This window comes from Dipodomys merriami, unplaced genomic scaffold (assembly GCF_024711535.1).
Source record: "Dipodomys merriami isolate MVZ:Mamm:240054 unplaced genomic scaffold, mDipMer1.0.p SCAF_34, whole genome shotgun sequence".
Lineage (NCBI taxonomy): Eukaryota > Metazoa > Chordata > Mammalia > Rodentia > Heteromyidae > Dipodomys > Dipodomys merriami.
In genome coordinates, this window is record NW_027204937.1 from 7,679,397 (window position 1) to 7,699,707 (window position 20,311).

The 20,311-nt window shown below is 48.0% G+C and overlaps 1 protein-coding gene across 2 annotated transcripts; it reads left to right on the plus strand.

Annotated features, from left to right (window-relative positions):
• Positions 1 to 238: 238 nt before the first annotated feature.
• Echdc2 (enoyl-CoA hydratase domain containing 2) lies at positions 239 to 20,076 on the plus strand. 2 transcript variants are annotated; one of them, XM_069987209.1, is made up of 10 exons: positions 241 to 537; positions 7,644 to 7,711; positions 7,783 to 7,870; positions 10,226 to 10,312; positions 11,811 to 11,903; positions 13,327 to 13,383; positions 13,526 to 13,713; positions 16,979 to 17,029; positions 18,107 to 18,154; positions 19,831 to 20,076. In XM_069987209.1, exons 1-10 carry the CDS (start codon positions 405 to 407, stop codon positions 19,906 to 19,908), a joined length of 891 nt encoding a protein of 296 aa, XP_069843310.1. In that variant the 5' UTR covers positions 241 to 404; the 3' UTR covers positions 19,909 to 20,076. The 2 variants fall into 2 exon arrangements, with proteins under 2 accessions (XP_069843311.1, XP_069843310.1); XM_069987210.1 differs by lacking the exon at positions 11,811 to 11,903 and having other exon boundaries at positions 239 to 537.
• The last annotated feature ends 235 nt before the right edge of the window (positions 20,077 to 20,311 follow it).

Here is a 20,311-nt window from a genome sequence, read left to right on the forward strand (position 1 = left end):
CCTCAGATCGCAGCCTCCTGAGTAGCTTACAGACATCAGCGCCCAGCTCTATATCCTAGGCTGGCCTCAAAATCACAATCCTCCAACCTCAGCTGTGTACCACCACGCCCAGCTCCTGAAAATGAAATGGCATGTATTGAGCTTTCACACACTGTCCCATCCGCATACCACCGGCACGGGGTGGTCACCATCTCAACCCAGCCGTTTACGGAGTGTCGTGGAGAGGTTGGTGAGGAGCTCACGCAGCGCAGGGTCTCCAGGGGGCGCCGGCCGAGGCGCTGGCCCGGGCGGCATAGGCGGAGCCGTTTTCCCAGGCCTCGCCCCCCCCTCCGGCCGCCGGAACTTGGCGGATCCCGAGATCCCAGGCCTGGCGGGTCCGGCCACACCTGCCCAGCTTCGCCGGGATGCAGCGCGCCCTGCCCCGCGTCCTGCGCATCCTGCGGCCCCGGAGGCCCCTCGGGGCCCGCCACTGCGCTTCGGACGCCGCCGCCGGGGGCCGCGAGATCCAGGTGCGGGCCCTGGCGGGTGCCGACCGAGGTAATCACCGCGGGGGCCCCGACCAGATCGCGGGGGACGAGGCAGGCGCTCCGCCATGACACTGAGGACGGGTCTCAAATCACCTGTCTCCAGCGCTAGGCTCCTACCGCAGCCCGGGACCCGTGAGGTTGGGCTGGGCCGTCGTATCTCAGCCTCGCACCTGGAGGTCTCCAGCCGTGCGGGGGACTGCGGGGAACAGGAGCTCCGCCGCACTGCACTTTGGGGCCCAGTGGCCCCACATCAGCGCTGAACCCGCCGGCGGAGGCGGCGCGGCCAATCCCTGGCCGGCGTGCGGGGGAGGACGCAGGGCGGGGCCGGCGGCCGCACCGCTCCCCTCTGGTCCTGCTCGGGGGACACTTTCCAGCGCACCTGGGTGGGAGGGTGCGCGCATGCGCGTTTGGACTTCAGTGGCGTTCCGTGGGCCCCTTTCCTTCCCCTGTTGTTGTTTTGTGCTGGTCCTGGTCAAGACTTGGTCGTTGCTCCTGAGGTCTTTTGCTTAAGCCTAGCACTCCACTACTTTGAACCACAGCGCCATTTCTGGTTTTCTGGTGGTTAATTGGAGATAGGAATCTCACAGGGACTTTTCTGCCTGTGTTGGCTTTGAACCTCAGATCTCAGCCTCCTGTGTAGCTAGGATTGTAGGTGTGAGCCACCAGCACCCGGCAGCATCTACTATTTTTGATGGATATGTATGTAACCTGGAGTGGTAAGGCTAGACACCTAATTCCTAGAATTCCAAGATACTAGGTTCAACCACTTGTTCCAGTCTGCCATTGAAAATAGACAAGAAGTAGCTAAGCATCTGTGGCTCTGGCTTGTAGACCTAGCTATTTAGGAGGGTGAAATCTGAGGATTGACATTTGTCTGGCAGACAAATCCCAATGACTCTTAGCTCCTTTATCCAGCAAGAAAACTGGAAGTGGAAGTGTGACGTAAGTGGTAGAGTGCTAGCATTGAGTGAAAACACTAACCAAGAGCCTCTGCAAGACCCTGAATTCAAGCACCAGCACCAAGGCAAAAAAAAAAAAAAAAGCAAATAGTGGTGAAGGGCCGAGGAAGAATTATCACATCTCACACTGGAAGAGGCAGAGAGTAAGCATTTCAGCCAATCCTTCCCACTGAGTGGAAACTCAGTGTGATGGGCTGGTCTCAGGTACAGTCTGGCTGATTATGATCTCAGGACTGGCCAGGTGGAGCCTGGCTACTCTAAAAAGTCCTTAGTGCTTGTGGAGTAGCTTACATTCTTGTCACGGGTTATCAAGTAGTCTTTCTTCTTGGATTGCAATGTAACTAACTGTTAGAGAGAATGGCTGAGAGCAAAGGACACAAAAAGATGGAGCAGAAGAGCCACGTTTTTCTCTGGTTTTGGACATTTACAGGCTTAAGTCAAGAGCCAGTATTTTGTTTTGTTTTGTTTTGTTTTGTTTTGGGGGGGGGGTCCAGTAGTGGGGCCTGAACTCTGGGCCTGGGCGCTGTCCTTCAGCTCTTCAGCTCAAGGCTAGCGCAAGAGCCAGTATTTTGTAGCAAAAGTGCTAAGGACAGTACTTGGAATTTTCCCTAGAATCCAGTTTAAGAAATTGAGACAGAGGCTAGGAAGGTGGCTCAGTGGTAGAGCGCTTGCCTTGCATGCATGAGGCCCTGGGTTCGATTCCTCAGCATCCCATAAGCAAAAGAAAGAAGCTGCAAGTGGCACTGTGGCTCAAGTGGTAGAGCGATAGCCTTGAGCTGAAGAGCTGAGGGACAGCGTCCAGGTCCAGAGTTCAGGCCCCACAATCAGACCCCCAAAAAAAGAAAGAAATTAAGACAAAGAGGGTAATGGCAATTTGAACTAGGTATATTTGAGAACCTGCACTGTGGCCCAGAAGTTCACGATTGATTTTTCTAGCAATTTAATGATTCCACAGGTTTATCCATCAGTACATAAAAAATTGCCTGGGTTATAGATCTTTCACCTCATCTACAGATACTGAAATCATTCGCTCCTGAAAGTTGGGTAAGACTATGGCACTGCCAGGGGACATGAGAGGGGAGAAAAGGCAGGAGAAGCAGTGGCCAGGGCATGAGGAAGAGCTCACACAGAACTCCCAGAAAATGATGCAGTCACTTGATGATCCTATCTGAAGCCCCAGGTTATGTGTTCCGCTGGGGAGATGGCACCCAAATTCTGCTGTCCTGGGAAGTGGGAGTGGCTAGGCAGCTGCTGCTCTTCACTTCTGCTGCTTTAGACTTTGTAGTTCATGGAGTATTTCTTCAACTCCCTAGCTGCAAGTCAGGGTGCCCTACCTCAACCTAACGTTTCCATCTTCTCTCTATCCATGGCTGCATTTGAAGCTTTTCCACTCTGTTTTTCCATCTGTGGTTTCCTGATGGACCTGTCTCTTCCTTTCTGCCCATTTGATTCTTTCTGCTTATGTGGGTCTTTCTGGAACCCACTTGCCAAACCACCTCCTTTAAGTTTTATGTGTCTCATAGGTGTATGTGTATGTGTTGGCACTGGGGCTTGAACTCACACTCTTGCTCACAAGGCTGGTGCTCTTACCACCCCGCCTCCACTTCCAGCTTTTTGGTGGTTAACTGCAGAGAAAACTTTTCTGCCTAGGTGGGCTTTGAATCTCAATCCTTAGGTCTCAGTCTCCTGAGTAGGTAGGATTACAGGCATGAGCTATTAACATTCAGGCCTCCTAGATTGTTAATGCTCTGAATCCAACCCAAGGCTTTGCACATGCTGAGTAAGTGCTCTACTACTGAACCTCATCCCCAGCAATTGTTAGCTCTTAGAAAGTGAGGGCTGGTATCTGTGTGTAGTTGTTACTTTTCTGGTTTCTCTGTTTTCCCTGTTGTTAGGTTACCTAGAAAGGAAATGCACCACATGGTTCAGGCAGAAAAGAGTTTATTGGGGGGAGAGCAAACTGCCAGCCCACACAAGATGGAGGTACATGGAGAGTGAGGGGAAGGAAGAAGAGAAAAAGAGAAGTCAGGGCTGGGAAGGTGGCTCAGTGGTAAAACACTTGCCTTGCATGCATGAGGCCCTGGGTTCGATTCCTCAGCACCACATAACCAAAAAGAAAAAAGCTGGAAGTGGTGCTGTGGCTCAAGTGGTAGAGCACTAGCCTTCAGCTGAAGAGCTGAGGGGATACCACCCAGGCCCAGAGTTCAAGCCCCACGACCGGACCCCCCCCCCAAAAAAAAAAAAAAAAAAAAGAAAAAGAGAAGTCAGCTGGGAATGTGGCTTAGTGGTACTTTCCTCGCATGCATGAAGCCCTGGATTCTCAGTACCACATAAACAGAAAAGGCCAGAATGGCATTGTGGCTCAAGTGGTAGAGTGTTATCCTTGAGCAAAAGAAGCTTATGGACAGAGCCCAGGCCCTAAGCTCAAGTCCCAGGACTGGCTTAAAAAAAAAAAGAAAAGAAAGATAGAAGGAGAAGGACAGGCAGGAGGTGGGACCACAGTGGATGGGGAATGATTTCAGAGCCTGGGGAACCTCTCACTGTTCAAGGGAGGTGTGATCAGGGTGGTTCCGGAAATGACGTCAACAGATAAGAAAGTGACTTCAGAGCCTGGGATCCTTTGCTGACTCACTGTCAGGTGATTACTGTCAGGTGATTACTGGTTTCAGGCAGGTGAAGAAGCTGGGAGGGGCTGTTCTCCTGGGCTGACCTTAACATCTGTTACACAAGAGGTTGTTAAACTCTACCTTCCAGTGCTTTCTGTTGGACTTCCACCAACATAGCCTGTGGAGGAGATCATCTAGACAGATGTGACCTAAGAGATTTTCATTGGACTTGGTAAGAGTGGAAATTGCAACACAGCCTCTCTCCACTAGTTGGGCTAAAGGGCAATGCTCCTAGAACCCAAGCCAGAACACTTAGTGACAGCTGAATGGTCTGTTCCTCAGAATGAGGCATGTTATATGAGGCCAGGTGAATGAAAGCCAAGGACACTGCTTGGCTCCTTAGGGTCCCCAGCTTGCAGCATGGTCTCCTCTGATGACCACACATTCACACTTTGTCTAGGTACTTTGTACATTATCCCTTTTGATTCTCCTAACAACCCTTTAATTCTTATTGATCAGGAAATTGAAGATCAAAGAGGTAAAGTGACTTTACTTGATGTGTCCAGGTTGTGGCTTCAGTCAAGAACAATAAGAGCTGTCTGTCTATGTCCTGAGAGGAAGAGAGATGAAAACAAAAGGTTAAAAGGCAGGCAGAAAGAAAAGGACAGAGCAGGAAAGCAGGAAGATGGGGAACAAAGTTTGTTAAAAACAAATCATGGTGACTGTGTTAGTTTTTTGTGGCTATGTAATAAATGACTAAAAACTGTTGCCTGTGATATTACACATGTATTACTTGTGGATTCTGTAAGTCATGTAATAAATATAGTCTTCAAGAACCACCAGAGACCCAGCACCAGTGGCTCACGCCTGTAATCCTAGCTACTCAGGAGGCTGAGATCTGAGGATCACGGTTCAAAGCCAGCCCAGGCAGGAAAGTCTGTGAGACTCTTATTTCCAATAAACCACTCAAAAACCGGAAGTGGCACTGTGGCTCAAGTGGTAGAGTGCTCACCTTGAGCTGAAGAGCTCAGGGACAACACTCAGGACCAGAGTTCAAGCTCTACAACCGACAAAAAAATTCTGCTGGGAGTCAGGCACAGGTAGTTCATACCTATATTCCTATCTCCTGTAATCTTAGCTACTCAGGAGGCTGAGATCTGAGGATCATGGTTCAAAGTCAGCCCAGGCAGGGAAGTCCATGAGACTCTTATCTCTCATTAACCACAAAAAGCTGGAAGTGGAGCTGTGGGTCAACTGGTAAGAGCACTAACCTTGAACATAAAAAGCTCAGGGACAGCATCCAGGTTCCGAGTTCAAGCTCCCAGGCAGACATAAGAAAATAAAATCCCTTCCTTATCCCAAAGCAGTTCTTTTTCTTTCTTTACTTGCTGATAGAGTTTTAACAAAATAACCAGAGCCAAGCTTTCAGGCCAATGCGAGAGCTTTGATAGAAAAGACAGCTTTCCTCACAGAGGTCGGGCACACTTGAGCGGAGCTTCCTATGGCAAGTCTTCCCAGACCATTATGCAGGACTTGGCTGGGACTGTGGTCTCATCAGAGGCTGGGCTGAGGGCCTATCTGCTTCCAGTTTCTTGGTGCAGTTGACAGAATTCACCTAGTTGTGGCTATAGTACTGAACTCCCACCTTCTTGCTACCTGTTGGTCAGCAGTTGTTCTCAGCTCCTAGAAACTGCTCATAGTTGCTTGACATGTGACTCTCCACAGACCCATTAGTGTGGCTATCAAGATAGAGGCTTGTATGTACCATAGCCTAATCACAGAAGCCACAATTTATCACCTTTGTCACATAATTTATATTTTGGGGGTTGTACTACTTTTTGTCTTGTTTTTGTGGTTGATAGATGTATATCACCACACACTGTTGGTTGAGGTTAGGTCTTGCTGATTTGTTTGCCCATGCTGGCCTTGAATCTCTTCCAGACTCCACCTTCTGAGTAGCTGGTATGAGCAGCTATGGCCAGCCTGTTACTAGGGTTTTAAATTCAGGACCTACCTGGTTGCTAGGTAAGTGCTCTACCATTTGAGCAATTTCAGAACTCATGTTGTATGCCATTGGTTAGAAGCAATTCTCAGATCCCATACACACTCAAGTAAAAAGGAATTCTTCCAGATGTGAATGTTATGAACAGTTGACCTTACAACTAGGCAGACAAAGGGACAGCTCTCTTAGCACTGACAGCCCTGAGTTCCAGAGGCTTTCAGAGCTAGGGGCTTATTGCTGTGAGTGCCCAAGCAGAGGCTTCTTGCTCTGCATTTGGATTACTGACACCTAGTGGCTAGTTTCAGTTACCAACTTTTGAGTATTGGGACTTCATCTCTTTGGCCACTTGACATCTAGTCAAGGGGGCTGGAAGTTCTCACAGCTTCAGCGCTCACCTTTGGCTCCTCAATTTTGAGTCTCTGATTCTCCACCATCTCAACTTCTCAGTACTTCTGTTTTTGTAACCTTAGCTTCATTTGGAGTCTGACCACAGTCATGCTGTGGAACTCTTTCTTCAGCTGCCTCCTACTGTTATAGCTCAGAACTTCAGGCCTCAGGACCTTAGTGGCTGTCTGGGAATCTTAGCTACTTTTTGGTATTTCACTTCTGGGTACTGGGCCCTCAGTTCATGGTGGCCCTGGAAGGCTCCGGCTGTTTTCCTTTCTGCTGTTGCCAGGCCTGGAAGTCCTGGAGTATAACCAGGTTAGTCCACTCTACCTGTGATAAAGACCACAGGGATGCAAAGACAATTCAAGAGGAGCCTCCGTGGAGGACTAATATTTCAACTTAATGTTGTAGCTAAGACTTCAATACTAAATTGTGTGTGCGTGTGAGTGCCAGTGCCGTGGCTTGAACTCGACTTCCTGTCTTTGTTTAGCTTTTTTGCTCAAGATTGGCAATTTTACCACTTGAGCCATACCTCCATATCTAGCATTTTTTCTCATTAATTAAAGTAAGAGTCTTTAGGATTTGTCTGCCCTGCTGATCCTCAGATCTCAGCTTCCTGAGTAGCCAGGATTACAGGTGTGAGTCACCAGTGCCTTAAATAATTCTGGTAATTATGGACAAATCACATTTGCTATTTTTTACTGGTCTAGTTAAAGTTTTTTAATTGTTAAAATAATTTTCTGGGGAAAATATAGGAAGCAATGACTACAAAAGTCAGAAGTACTTTGTCAGGAGCTGTGACTGAGTTGGGGTACATGTGGGGAATGGGTCTGTATTTTGATCTAGTTACAGGCTATTTGCTTTTAAACTCTACAGGAAGGTGTTTGGTTTATGACAGGGAGATAATATGGCAGGAGTTGTAGAATTCAATGTGTGTGTGTGTGTGTGATAGTGGTCACCTTGTGCCTCTTGCTCCACAGTTAACAAATCCTTCTTCCTATGGGAGGCAACAAGAGCAAAGACTATTCTATGGAGAAACTGAGGAACGAGTGTGTGATATGCTCCAGCAATACCACCTAGAACCAGACCTCCCATGTCTAGTCCCCAGGGTGTGGGCGAGCAGGGCCAGCTGGCTCACCTCAGCTTGTTCTATCCCTTGTAGGAATCACTGAGATCCTGATGAACAGACCTCATGCCCGAAATGCCCTGGGGCACATCTTCGTCAAGGAGGTGAAGACTGGGGAGCACTAGGGTGGGGCTGGGGATGTACCATGAGGTGCCTGACAAGGTGTCTTCTGCAGCTGTTTGAAGCTCTGGCCCGGCTGAGAGAAGACCAGCACGTGCGTGTTCTGCTCTTCAGAAGTGGAGTGAAGGGTGTGTTTTGTGCAGGTAGGTTCCATCTCCAGCTTGGGCCATATCCCAGGCTCTGGAGGGCTCCTCCAAGCAGGACCTGGACCCTTAGGTCAGCTCCAGTGGAGGACATAATCCCATTTTATACAAGTGAACTTGAAGCTCCAGCCCCAAAGTCTTGTAAAAGGTCACAAAGCACAAGTCAGCTTGGTCTTGATCTCAGGGCCTCGTTCTTTCTCTATACTTTGTTGAGGAAATGAAGAAACTGAGTCACCAAACATGCTTTCAAGGTTAATAATAAGTTGAGACTCTTTGTCCTTTGCCCACCTGCAGAATCTGTCCCCACTACCAAAGCCCTCCCCAGTACCTGCACCATGGGGGTTCTCACAAGGAAAGCACCATGAACTTCTGCCTCAGAGGCAGACAGAAAAGCTGGATGCTGGTGGCTCATGCCTGAAATCCTAGCTACTCAGGAGACAAATCTGAGGACTGCAGTTCAAAGCCAACCCGGGAAGAAAGTCTGTGAGACTTATCTTCAATAAACCACCAGAAAATCACCGGAAGTGGCCCTATGCCTTAAATGGTAGAGTGCTCGCCTTGAGCTGAAGAACTCTGGGACAGTGTCCAGCCCTGAGTTAAAGCCCCACAACTGACCACAAAAACAAACAAACAAAAAAAGGTAGGGCTGGGAAGGTGGCTTAGTTGTACAGTGCTGGCATGCATGAAGCCCTGGGTTCGATTCCTCAGCACCACATAAGCAGAAAAAGTGGGAAGTGGCGCTGTGGCGCAAGTGGTAGAGCGCTAGCCTTGAGCTGAAGAGCTGAGAGACAGCGCCCAGGACCAGAGCTCAAGCCCCAGGACAAAATAAAAAAAGGCAGAAAAGTGTAGGGGTAGGAGGAAGTATATGACTCTCAGAGCCCTTCAAGGTATGGTTTGCCTTAGAGCTGAGCTGTCATGGCTCAGTGTAAATGTTTTATATACATATTATATATGTATATGTGATTTCCTTTGGTACTGGGATTTGAACTCAGGACCTTGCATTTATTTATTTATTTATGGCTCCAGTCGTGGGCCTGAACTCTGGGCCTGGGCGCTGTCCCTCAGCTCTTCAGCTCAAGGCTAGCACTCTACCACTTGAGCCACAGTGCCACTTCCAGCTTTTTTCCTTTTTGCTTATGTAGTGCTGGGGAATCGAACCCAGGGCCTCAGGCATGCAAGGCAAGCGCTCCACCACTGAGCCACCTTCCCAGCCCAGGACTTTGCATTTATTATGCAAGCACTTTATCACTTGAGCTATACCACCTATCTTTTTTGCTTTCATTTTTTGATTGGCTCTGGAGTTTTTGCCCAGGGACAATCAAGAGTGAAATCTTCCTACCTATGCCTCTTGTGTAGGTGAATTACAGGCATGAGACACTATATTCAGCACCTGAATTCCTGTTTTCAGTCCTTTGAGGCATGTATTTAAGACTAGAAGTATAAGGTGTTTTGCATTTCTCTTTGGTGGTCCTGTGGTTTGAACTCAGACCTCACGCTTGCTAGGCAAGCACTCTTGCCACTGAGCCACATCTCCTTCCATCTTTGGTACTAGTTATTTTTCATGTAAATTTTCACTTCCTATTCTGGCACACACCTGGATGGCAATCTTATACTTTGTGCCATACCAAGCATGACAGGCATGACCCATCACAGGTGGGGCGTCTCATGAACTTTTCTGCCTGGATTGGCTTTAAACCATAGTACACTCATCCTCAGCCTCCCAAGTTGCTAGGATTATAGGTGTGAACCAGTGGTACCTGGTAGTGATAACTGCCCTAACATATATGGAGATAAGAGACTTATGGACTTTCCTGCCCCGGCTGGCTTTAAACCATGATCCTCAGATCTCAGCCTCCTGAGCAGCTAGGATTTCAGATGTGAGCCATCAGTGCCCGGCTTCTGTGTACTTATTGACTGTACTTTGCCTACTTTGATTGTTTTTGTTGCATTACAGGAAGTCTTTATATACACTAGGTATTGACCTTTTTCTCTCCAGTGTTGGGGATGGAACTCAGGGCCTCACATACACGTCAAGTGCTGTACAGCTGAGTGACTTGCAGTCTTGTTATTAACCTCTTACCAGATATATTATTTGCACACTTTCTCCCACTGTGGATTATGGTTTTCATTCTGTTAATAGGGTCTTGATGCTCAAAATTATTCACTTTGATGAAACCCAGTCAATCTTTTTCTGTAAGCCCCTTTCCTTTTTTCTTTTCCTTCCTCTTTCTGATATTTCCTGCTTCTTCCTCCCTGGCTGTTTTTCCTTACGTCTTTGCTGGATACTTTAACCACCTGGCATTCCCATAATAAGCCATTTATCCAAGAGTGGCACCAACTGCTGAGCATCTACAGGTGCAGACCTGAAGGAGCGGGAGCAGATGAGCCCTGTGGAGGTGGGCGTCTTTGTGCAGCGACTCCGAGGCTTGATGAATGAGATTGGTGAGTCTGGGAGTAGGATGGAGGTGTGGGAGCCCCTGCTGTTGCCAGCCCTTTCCCCATGCACCATGCTCTACTCTATGGGAACAGAGATGACTCCCAGGATAAGCACAAGGAATTCTACAAGGGGGAGGGTACAAAAGGGTACAATCAGCATTTCTACCAGAGGGAGTCCTAGCTCTTCAGCCTTTGTTCACCACACCAATGTTCTATTCCCCCCTCAAACTCAGCCACTCCAGGAGTCAGGAATCAAGCTCACTAGACAGATTTAGCAGCCTTTGCTATTTTTCGAGTACCCCTTCTTGAACTGATCTATCTGAACTTTTCCTTTTCCTTCAAGCCCTACTATGCCTCCTCCTGCAAGAAGCCTTTTTGACTCATCCTCCAAGCTTTTTTGTTTTGTTTTTAATTTCTAGTACTAGGGTTTGAGCTCAGGGCCTTGCACTGGGCTGACTGGCTTGATTGGTGCTCTTCTGGCTTTTTGCTGATTAAACATGAGAGTGTCAAAGATTTGTTTTCCTAGACCTTCTCCCCCTTCCCCCCTTTTCTAGTCCTGGGTTTTGTTGTTTTTTTGGGGGGGTCTGGTCGTGGGGCTTGAAATCTGGGCCTGGGCGCTGTCCCTCAGCTCTTCAGCTCAAGGCTAGCGCTCTACCACTTGAGCCACAGTGCCACTTCCGGCTTTTTTTCTTTTTGTTTATGTGGTGCTGAGGAATTGAACCCAGGGCCTCAAGCATGCAAGGCAAGCGCTCTACTACTGAGCCACCTTCCCAGCCCCAGTCCTGGGGTTTAAATACATGGTCTGGGCTGTTCCTGGAGCTAAGAATATCAGACTTTCCTGCCCAGGCTGGCTTCAAATCACAATTCTCAGACCTCAGCCTTCTGATTAGATTACATTATAGGCATGAGCCACCAGTGACTGACTACAGGCTAGCTTTAAAACATGATCTTCAGTTTTAGCTCTTGACTGGCTGTGATTACAGGCATGAACCTCAGTTTTTGTTGTTGGTGGTGGTGGTAGTGGGTTTTTTGCTTCCCACCATAGCTAGGATGGCATGTACATGCAACCACACCCAACTTCTTCCACTGAGATGGAATCTCTGGCTTTTCTCAGGCTAGCCTGGAACTGATCACAGCCTCACTAGCTCCAGCTCTAGGCTCCCTTTCATTGGAGCATTCAAATTCCCAGATTATCACTGTCTGAATACTTGATTACCTTCCATTGGACAGGGGGCACATGGGAGTAGAGCCAAGTCTGATTCTGTTGCTAGCACCCAGCACAGAATTTAGCACACATTAAGTCAGGTTCCAGAGATACCAGTGAGTGTGGACTTAAACAGAAACTGTCAGCTTATTTTCCAGCTGACCCTAGAACATTCCTGATGGAAAAGCTGACTTCTTAGATAATCTGATTGAAATTCTAGGTGAGGTCCCTAAGTCTGGGACCAGTAAGGCCTGCTATTCCACCAGCCTTAGGTTTCTCCTGGCCCTTTTGTCTCTACAGCAGCCTTCCCTGCACCCACCATTGCAGCGATGGACGGGTTTGCCTTGGGTGGAGGCCTGGAACTTGCCCTTGCCTGCGACCTCCGAGTGGCAGGTACTTGGCAGGGGTGAGGTGAAGGTATGAGGTGGGGAGCTTGAATAAAACAAGAAATCTGGGGCTTCTGCAAAGTTAGCCACTGCTCTTGGCCTTCCCACCAAGAGTAAAACTGAGGGAGAATATGGGAACACAGAAGACAAAGGTATTGCCACCCACTGCTGTTATAGCCAAGGCTGGCAAGAACCACTTTATTCATCTTGGGAAAGCCTTCTCTAACCTGAGCCATGGCTGACAAGGTCAGCAGAGTACATAGGTAGTGAGAACAAAGAACACTTCACCTTTCAGGTGAACAGAGGGCCAGGCAGGTGGTTTGTCACTGGTCCATTTGGTTGCAAAGGTGCCTGGCAAGTTCATAGCAGCACCCGTTTACTGGTAAGCTGGGTGCCGGTGGCTCACACCTGTAATCCTAGCTACTCAGGAGGCTGAGATGATCTGAGGATCATGGTTTAAAGCCAGCCTGGGCAAGAAAGGACATGAGACACAGAAAACCAGAAGTAGTGCTGTGGCTCAAGTGGTAGAGTACTAGCCTTGAGCTGAAGAGCTGAGGGACAGCACGCAGGCCCAGAGTTCAAGCCCCATGACTAACAAAAAGAAAAAAAAGGATGGGGGATGCAAGATAATCAATCACTTTTCAAAGTCACTGCCTTGGTGGCTTCTCTCCCATTTTTCTCTTGCCACATATCCATGTGTGAAGGTATCCATCTATGCAAAGAGGGAACTGACCAGACTGGGAAGGTAGCTTGCTTACTGCTAGAGCACTTGCCTAGCATGTTCAAGGCATTGGGGGGAGAAAAGGAACTGATCAAGTGATCAGGCACCAAAATTCCAGGTCAGGCTAGCTCTGCCTGTCACTTGCTCATATGTCAGGCAACTACCATGCAAGGTTTGCTGAGGACAGAGTAGAAAACCCTGTACAGTAGCCCAGCTGCCTTTCTGCCCACATTACACACGTCATATGGCCTGTGCTGAGGCAGAGCTACTTAGAGGCAGCAGCACTTCAGAGGAAGATGTGGACTGAACTGTCAGGGAAGTTTCAGGCTTGACAAAACCTATGAGGCATAATTTGCAAGATCAGGGAGCATGGACACCACAAGCCAGAGCTGAAGGCACAAGACAAGAGAGCATTTACCTCCAATTGAGTGTCAGGCACCTTCTAGGAATCCTTGCTTGTTCCAGAGTGATGTGGTGACCAGGTAAAAGAGTTCAGTTACCTTTTTCCACCATTGAGGCTCAGGAAAGGAGACTCACAGGTAACATACAACTCTACCAGCAGGCACTGGTGAGATGCCAGCCTGGAGGCCCAGTTGGTTGGTATCTGGGTGTGGCCAGAACCATAAGGAAAATGTCTCCTTTCCTCAGAGGTTAGCAGTAGAGGGTGGTGCAGGGGAGAGCATTCCTTCACTTTGTGCTGTTCCAATAGCTTCTTCAGCTGTCATGGGACTGATTGAGACCACAAGAGGACTTCTCCCCGGAGCAGGTATCCTGCTTTCACTGTCAACGTCTGTCTTCTTCTCTTATCCTGGCTCTTGCCCTTCCATCCTAACTCATTCTGCAACTCTGCATCTGTGGGTTCCCCCTTCTCCACCAGTCTTAGCCTCCTCATGCCACCATCCTTGTAGGAGGGACTCAAAGGCTGCCCCGATGCCTGGGAGTGGCCCTGGCAAAAGAGCTCATCTTCACGGGCCGACGGCTGAGTGGAGAGCAAGCCCACCAGCTGGGGTTGGTGAATCATGCTGTGGCCCAGAATGAGGAAGGTGATGCTGCCTACCACCGAGCTCGAGCCCTAGCCCAGGAGATTCTGCCCCAGGTATAGTGACAATTAGACACAGGACTGTGGGAGGCCCAGGGGGGAAGCAGGTGTTCCCTGAACTCCAATGGGTTTGAAAGCAGCAAGGCAGCACTGTCCACTAAGTTCTTGAGATGAAGTCATGTTCTCCATTCAATGCCATACAGCATGGTACAAAGCCAAGTGATTTAGATTGGACAAAATTTAGCTTCTCAGTTACATTAATATCTACATGTGGAATTGTATTTTCATATGCATATGAAAGCAGCTGAAATGAAGTCAGGTTTAATCTGTATTAAGTCCCTGTGTGGCAACACTCTGTAACAAAATGTTAGGTACTGTAATGCAGGGCTTGCTATTAGGTAATATATTTGAAATGATTTTTTTTTTCTTTTTGGCATTACTGGGGCTTGAACTCAGGGCTTTGTGCTTGCTCAGCTTGTTTGCTGATGTTCTACTACTTGAGTCACACCTCTAGCCCATGAGTGAGAAAACAGACTCAGAATGTCTAAGTGGCTTGTTCAAAGTCACTTCAGTAGCACAGTTATTTTTGGCATTTGTTTTTGGGGTTTTTTTTGGGAGTCCCGTCATGGGGCCTGAACTCTGGGCCTGGGTGCTGTCCCTGAGCTCTTCAGCTCAAGGCTAGCACTCTACCACTTGAGCCACAGCGCCACTTCCGGCTTTTTTTCTTTTTGCTTATATGGTGCTGAGGAATCGAACACAGGGCCTCAGTCATGCAAGGCAAGCGTTCTACCACTGAGCCACCTTCCCAGCCCATTTTTGGCATTTATTTTGCACAGTAAACTTTTTTTTTTTTTTTTTTTTTTTGTCGGCCGTGGGGCTTGAACTCTGGGCCTGGGCACTGTCCCTCAGCTCTTCAGCTCAAGGCGAGCGCTCTACCACTTGAGCTACAGCGCCACTTCCGGTTTTCTGGTGGTTTATTGGAGATCGGAGTCTCACGGTCTCTCCTGCCCGGGCTGGCTTTGAACCGCGATCCTCAGATCTCAGCCTCCTGAGTAGCTAGGATTACAGGCGTGAGCCACCAGCTAAACTTTTTTTTTTTTTTTTTGTCAGTGTGGGGCTTCAACTCTGGGCTTGGGCGCTATCCCTCACCTCTTCAGCTCAAGGCAAGCACTCTATGGCTTGAGCCACAGCACCAGTTCCAGTTTTCTAGTGGTTTACTGGCGATAAAGAGACTCACGAACTTTCCTGCCTGGGCTGGCTTTGAACTGCGATCCTCAAGAGCTCAGCCTCCTGAGTAGCTAGGATTACAGGTGTGAGCCACCGGCGCCCGGCTAGAAAATCTTTTTTGTGGGGCTGGGAAGGTAGCTTAGTGGTAGAATGCTTGCCTTGCATGCCTGAGGCCCTGGGTTCAATTCCTCAGCACCACATAAGCAAAAAGAAAAAAGCCGGAAGTGGCGCTGTGGCTCAAGTGGTAGAGCGCTAGACTTGAGCTGAAGAGCTGAGGGACAGCGCCCAGGCCCAGAGTTCAGGCCCCACGACCAGACCCCAAAAAAAACAAAAACAAAAACTTTTTTTTATGTGCCAGTGCTGGGGCTTGAACTCAGGAATTTAGTTTTATCCCTTAGCCTTTTCTGCTCAAAGCCAGTGTTCTGCCACCTGAGCCGCATGTCCATTTCTAGCTTTGTGGGGGAACCCCACAACTGCCTTGGTTGTAGGGCTTGAACTCAGGGCCTGGGCACTGTCCCTAAGCTCTTCTGCTCAAGGCTAGTGCTCTACCACTTTAAGCCATACCTCCACTTCCAGTTTTTGAGTGGTTAATTGGAGATAAGTCTCATAGGGACTTTTCTGCTTGAGCTAGCTTTGAACCATTTTCCTCAGATCTCAGCCTACTGAAGCAACTGGGACTAAGTTAAAAACTTATTTTTAGAAGTACAGTACAGAATATATGTAAAATTTTAATATCTTTGAGACAAAATATGTACACTTCAAATACAAAGTACTTAAAATGTTACAAAGCAGTTTAAGCCTATAAAAAGTATTTGTCATATATCATTAAGATGGTATTTGAATTAACCTTTAAAAATAACAAGTGTATTTACTCATTCTCTGACTTATGTCACTGTAACCTCTCTGTACATCACCTTTATAACAATTTTTTTATTTATTTTTTTATTTTTGGGTCCAGTTGTGGGGCTTGAACTCTGGGCCTGGGCGCTGTCCCTCAGCTCTTCAGCTCAAGTCTAGCGCTCTACCACTTGAGCCACAGCGCCACTTCCGGCTTTTTTCTTTTTGCTTATGTGGTGCTGAGGAATCGAACCCAGGGCTTCAGGCATGCAAGGCAAGCGCTCTACCACTGAGCCACCTTCCCAGCCCCTATAACAATTTTTTTTAATTTTATTAAAGTTTGATTTAAAATAGAAAAACCTGCTGGAGGCATAGCTAAGCTGAGGGTCCAAATCCTAGTATGGCTCCCTCATCCCTCCCCCCACCCCCCCTCCCCCCAAAAAAAAGGCCGGGCCTTGGTGGCTCATGCCTGTAATCCTAACTACTAAGGAGGCTAAGAAAGTCCTTGAGACTTATCTCCAATAAACCACCAGAAAACCGGAAGTGGCGCTGTGGCTCAAGTGGTAGAGCTGAAGAACAGGGACAGCACCCAAGCCCAGAGTTCAAGCCCCACAACCAGCCAAAAAAAAAAAGGAAAAACAAACCACATGCTAGTGGCATCTGTGAATAAGAAAGCATTTTGAGGCTAGAAAGATGGCTCAGTGGTAGAGTGCTTGCCTTGCATTCATGAGGCCCTGGATTCGATTCCTCAGCACCACATAAGCAGAAAAAGCAGAAATGGCTGTGGTTCAAGTGATAGAGCACTAGCCTTGAGCTGAAAAGCTGAGGGACAGCGCCCAGGCCCAGACTGGTTCAAGCCCCATGACTGACCAAAAAAAAAGAAAGAAAGAAAGAAAGCATTTTGTAGCCAGCTTTAGTGGCACATATAATTACCACCTATTGGGAATATGAGGCAGGCGGACCCTAAGGCCAACACTAGCCTGGGCAACTTTGACCTCTCAGGAGCTAAAGAAAACACAAGAATGGAGCCCTGGGTTAAACACATACCCCACAGCTGTTTAGGAACTGTAATGACACGAACCCCAGCTGGTTGGGGTTTGAAAAGTCTTCAATTTGACCTAGTAGGTAAGAGGACTAATTGAATATATCATCCGTCAGTAGAATGGTTGCAACCAGACCTGTCTAAAGCTCTTCCCTTACAATGTACCTGTGTTATCTCTCTTCATTCATGCCTCAAACAAGCATTTTCTATTCCTAGGCCCCTATTGCTGTGCGGTTGGGCAAAGCTGCCATTGACCGAGGAATGGAGGTGAGATTCTAGTGTGTCAGGACTTGGGTCCACTTAACTCCAACGTGTCAGGGTTGCAGCATTTTCTAGATTCTGGGAACCAACAGCAAAGCTGAACAATGAAAAACCTTGAAGTCTGACCTTAGTTCACTCATTTACAAAATGGGAGGTTTGGGTATCCCTATTTCTTTCCCTTGGGAAGAAGAACATTCAGAAAGGGTAAATGACTCAACCAAGATCAGAGTAAGCATTAAGAACCTAAGCCTGTGGAGCTCCTGGGTCTATACTGATCTTCAGTAATGAGGCCTTGAGTCTTTACACATTGAATCTAGAACTGAGCTAAGAATTGAGATTCAAGAATAAGATATAGTCACTGACCCTTGAGGTAGAAAGGGGTAAGATAGACATAAACCACTTAGGAAAAGTTAATTGTACCAAGCAGGTACCTGAGAGGTTGGAGCTATACTGTCCACAAGGTGGGCACATATAGCTGGTTCTGCTATTCCTGTTTGATCAAAACTTTTTGAGCAATGAGAGTTTCCACACTTTTTTTTTTTTTTTGGGGGGGGGGGGTCCGGTCGTGGGGCTTGAACTCTGGGCCTGGGCGCTGTCCGAGCTCTTCAGCTCAAGGCTAGCACTCTACCCACTTGAGCCACAGCGCCACTTCTGGCATTTTTCTTTTTGCTTATGAGGTGCTGAGGAATGGAACCCAGGGTCTCAGGCATGCAAGGCAAGCGCTCTACCACTGAGCTACCTTCCCAGCCCCTCCACACGTTATTATTTAGGACAATAGAGGACAGAATGTGCCAGGGACCAGCTCATAAAGGCCTAGGGCCTATACTTCCTGAGGACCGTGAAACTGACAAAAGGTACTGCTGAGGTAACGTGGCTAAGGATGGACACTAGCCTCACCATGCAGCTTGCACTCTCCCCCTCTGAGCTGGGGGAAGTCAGCTTTACAAATGTCAGACCTCACTTCTCCTCACACACTTTGCTTCTCCTATGCATCCCAGGCAGAAATTCCTGACAGGTCATCTCTGTTCCTAGTCTGGCTCCCAGGGGGTAGCCCAGCTCAGGCTGAATACTTCTTTCTTGTAGGTGGATATTGCATCAGGAATGGCCATTGAAGGAATGTGCTATGCCCAGGTATGTAGCTGCTGCCAGCCTGCACATTTAGTAGAGGCTGGGTCATGAGGAGGCTTGTGTAGTTCAACTAATTCAGAAGGTTCTCCCAAACCCAGTCTTGTTCCTGCTTAATTAACCTAGGGTGGCTCCAGGTAAAGCACATGGCTTCCCTCAGTTCCTTAACAACTTAATGGCATAGCCTACCCTATTGATATCCACAGAATCACAGCACACGCTTGACAAAGGTACTTGACAGCCAGGCACCCTGTGGCTCACGCCTGTAATCCTAGCTAATCAGGAGGCTGAGATCTGAGGATTGAGGCTCAGAGCTAGCCCAGACAGGAAAGTCCATGAGCCTCTTATATCCAATTAACCACCAAAAAACAGGGAGTGGAAAAAACAAAAAACAGGGAGTAGTGCTGTGGCTCAAGCACTCGCCTTGAGCTGAAGAGCTCTGGGACAGCACCCAGGATGACTTCAAGTCCCACAACAACAAAAAAAAGGTACTTGACAAAATACCTCTGGGTACTTTGGATTTTGCTACCCCTGTACCCACTATAGAGGGCTAGGCTAGAGTTGGGACATAAAGGCTGTGACTTGCACTATACCCAATAGAGGGGCTACAAACCTGAGTCTTGACCTATTTAGCCCAACTTGATTTGTGTCTGTGCTAGTACTAAGGCCTAAACTCAAGGCCTCCCACTGTCCCTTAGCTTTTCATTTAAGGCTGGAGCTCCACCACTTGAAACAGCTTTTTGCTGGTTAATTGGATTTGTCTGCTGAGGCTGGCTTTGAACTGGTATTCTGAGCCTCCTGAGTGGCTAGAATTATAGGGATGAGCCACCAGTGCCTGGGTTAGCCCAATTCTTGAGTGAATAAAGTATCACTGAAACATTAAGAACCTAGTAACAACCAACTATATTCTCTTTTTTCTTTTTGTCCGTTGTGGGGCTTGAACTCTGGGCCTCAGCTCTTCAGCTCAAGGGAGTGCTCCACCACTTGAGCCACAGCACTACTTCTGGTTTTCTGAGTGGTTTATTGGAGATAAGAGTCTCACAGAGTTTCCTGCTTTGAACCACAATCCTCAGATCTCAGCCTCCTGAGTAGCTAGGATTACAAGTGTAAGCCACCAGCACCCAGCCTATTCTCATATTCTTTTTTTTTTTTTTCTTTTCTTTTTTTTTGGGTCCGGTCGTGGGGCCTGAACTCTGGGCCTGGGCGCTGTCCCTCAGCTCTTCAGCTCAAGGCTAGCGCTCTACCACTTGAGTCACAGTGCAACTTCCAGCTTTTTTCTTTTTGCTTATGTGGTGCTGAGGAGTCGAACCCAGGTCCTCATGCATGCAAGGCAAGCGCTCTACCACTGAGCCACCTTCCCAGCCCATCATATTCTTTTTTTTTTTTTTTTTTTTGGTCCGGTTGTGGGGCCTGAACTCTGGGCCTGAGCACTGTCCCTCAGCTCTTCAGCTCAAGACTAGTGGCCTACCACTTGAGCCACAGCGCCACTTCCGGCTTTTTTCTTTTTGCTTATGTGGTGCTGAGGAATCGAACCCAGGGCCTCAGGCATGCACGGCAAGCGCTCTACCACTGAGCCAACTTCCCAGCCCCCCAGCCCATCATATTCTTAATATTCTATATTAAGCAATTCTTTGGCAGCTGTCCCTGCTCCTACAAAACTAATATCCTGTGTACTGTTGTAGAACATACCAACCCAGGACCGGCTGGAAGGCATGGCCGCCTTCAGGGAGAAGCGCGCCCCAAAATTTGTTGGCAAGTGAACTCCTTTCTTCCCCTATACCTGAAACACCAGACATGTATACCTTAAAGAACAGAATCCAAATGGGAAGTCTTCAGTCAAGACTGCCATACTTTTTTCACCTTGGCCTTCAATTTCTTCACAAAGATGATCAACCATTAATAAATGATGGGCAAAATGATGACCTGCACTTCCTGTTGCATTCTTTCTTATTCCTTACCCTGGCTATATCATCACAGGAGTCAGGTTTGCTTAAAAAATGTCTGATTCTCCCTATCCAGATGACAAACTATAGATTAAAGAACTGCCTCTAGATCTGTGTTGTTGGCTCTCAGTCCATGGCCTCTGCCTCTCCATGACCAGCTTACTAGAGACACAAAGACCAACGAATCAGCCGGGCACCGGTGGCTCATGCCTATAATCCT

Bases quoted from the DNA above. Each gene is read 5' to 3' on its own strand.
- Echdc2 (XM_069987209.1), top strand. From the start codon at position 405: ATGCAGCGCGCCCTGCCCCGCGTCCTGCGCATCCTGCGGCCCCGGAGG. The intron at 7,712-7,782 runs GTGAAGACTGGG...TGTCTTCTGCAG, and splicing joins GGCACATCTTCGTCAAGGAG to CTGTTTGAAGCTCTGGCCCG. The intron at 10,313-11,810 runs GTGAGTCTGGGA...TTGTCTCTACAG, and splicing joins AGGCTTGATGAATGAGATTG to CAGCCTTCCCTGCACCCACC.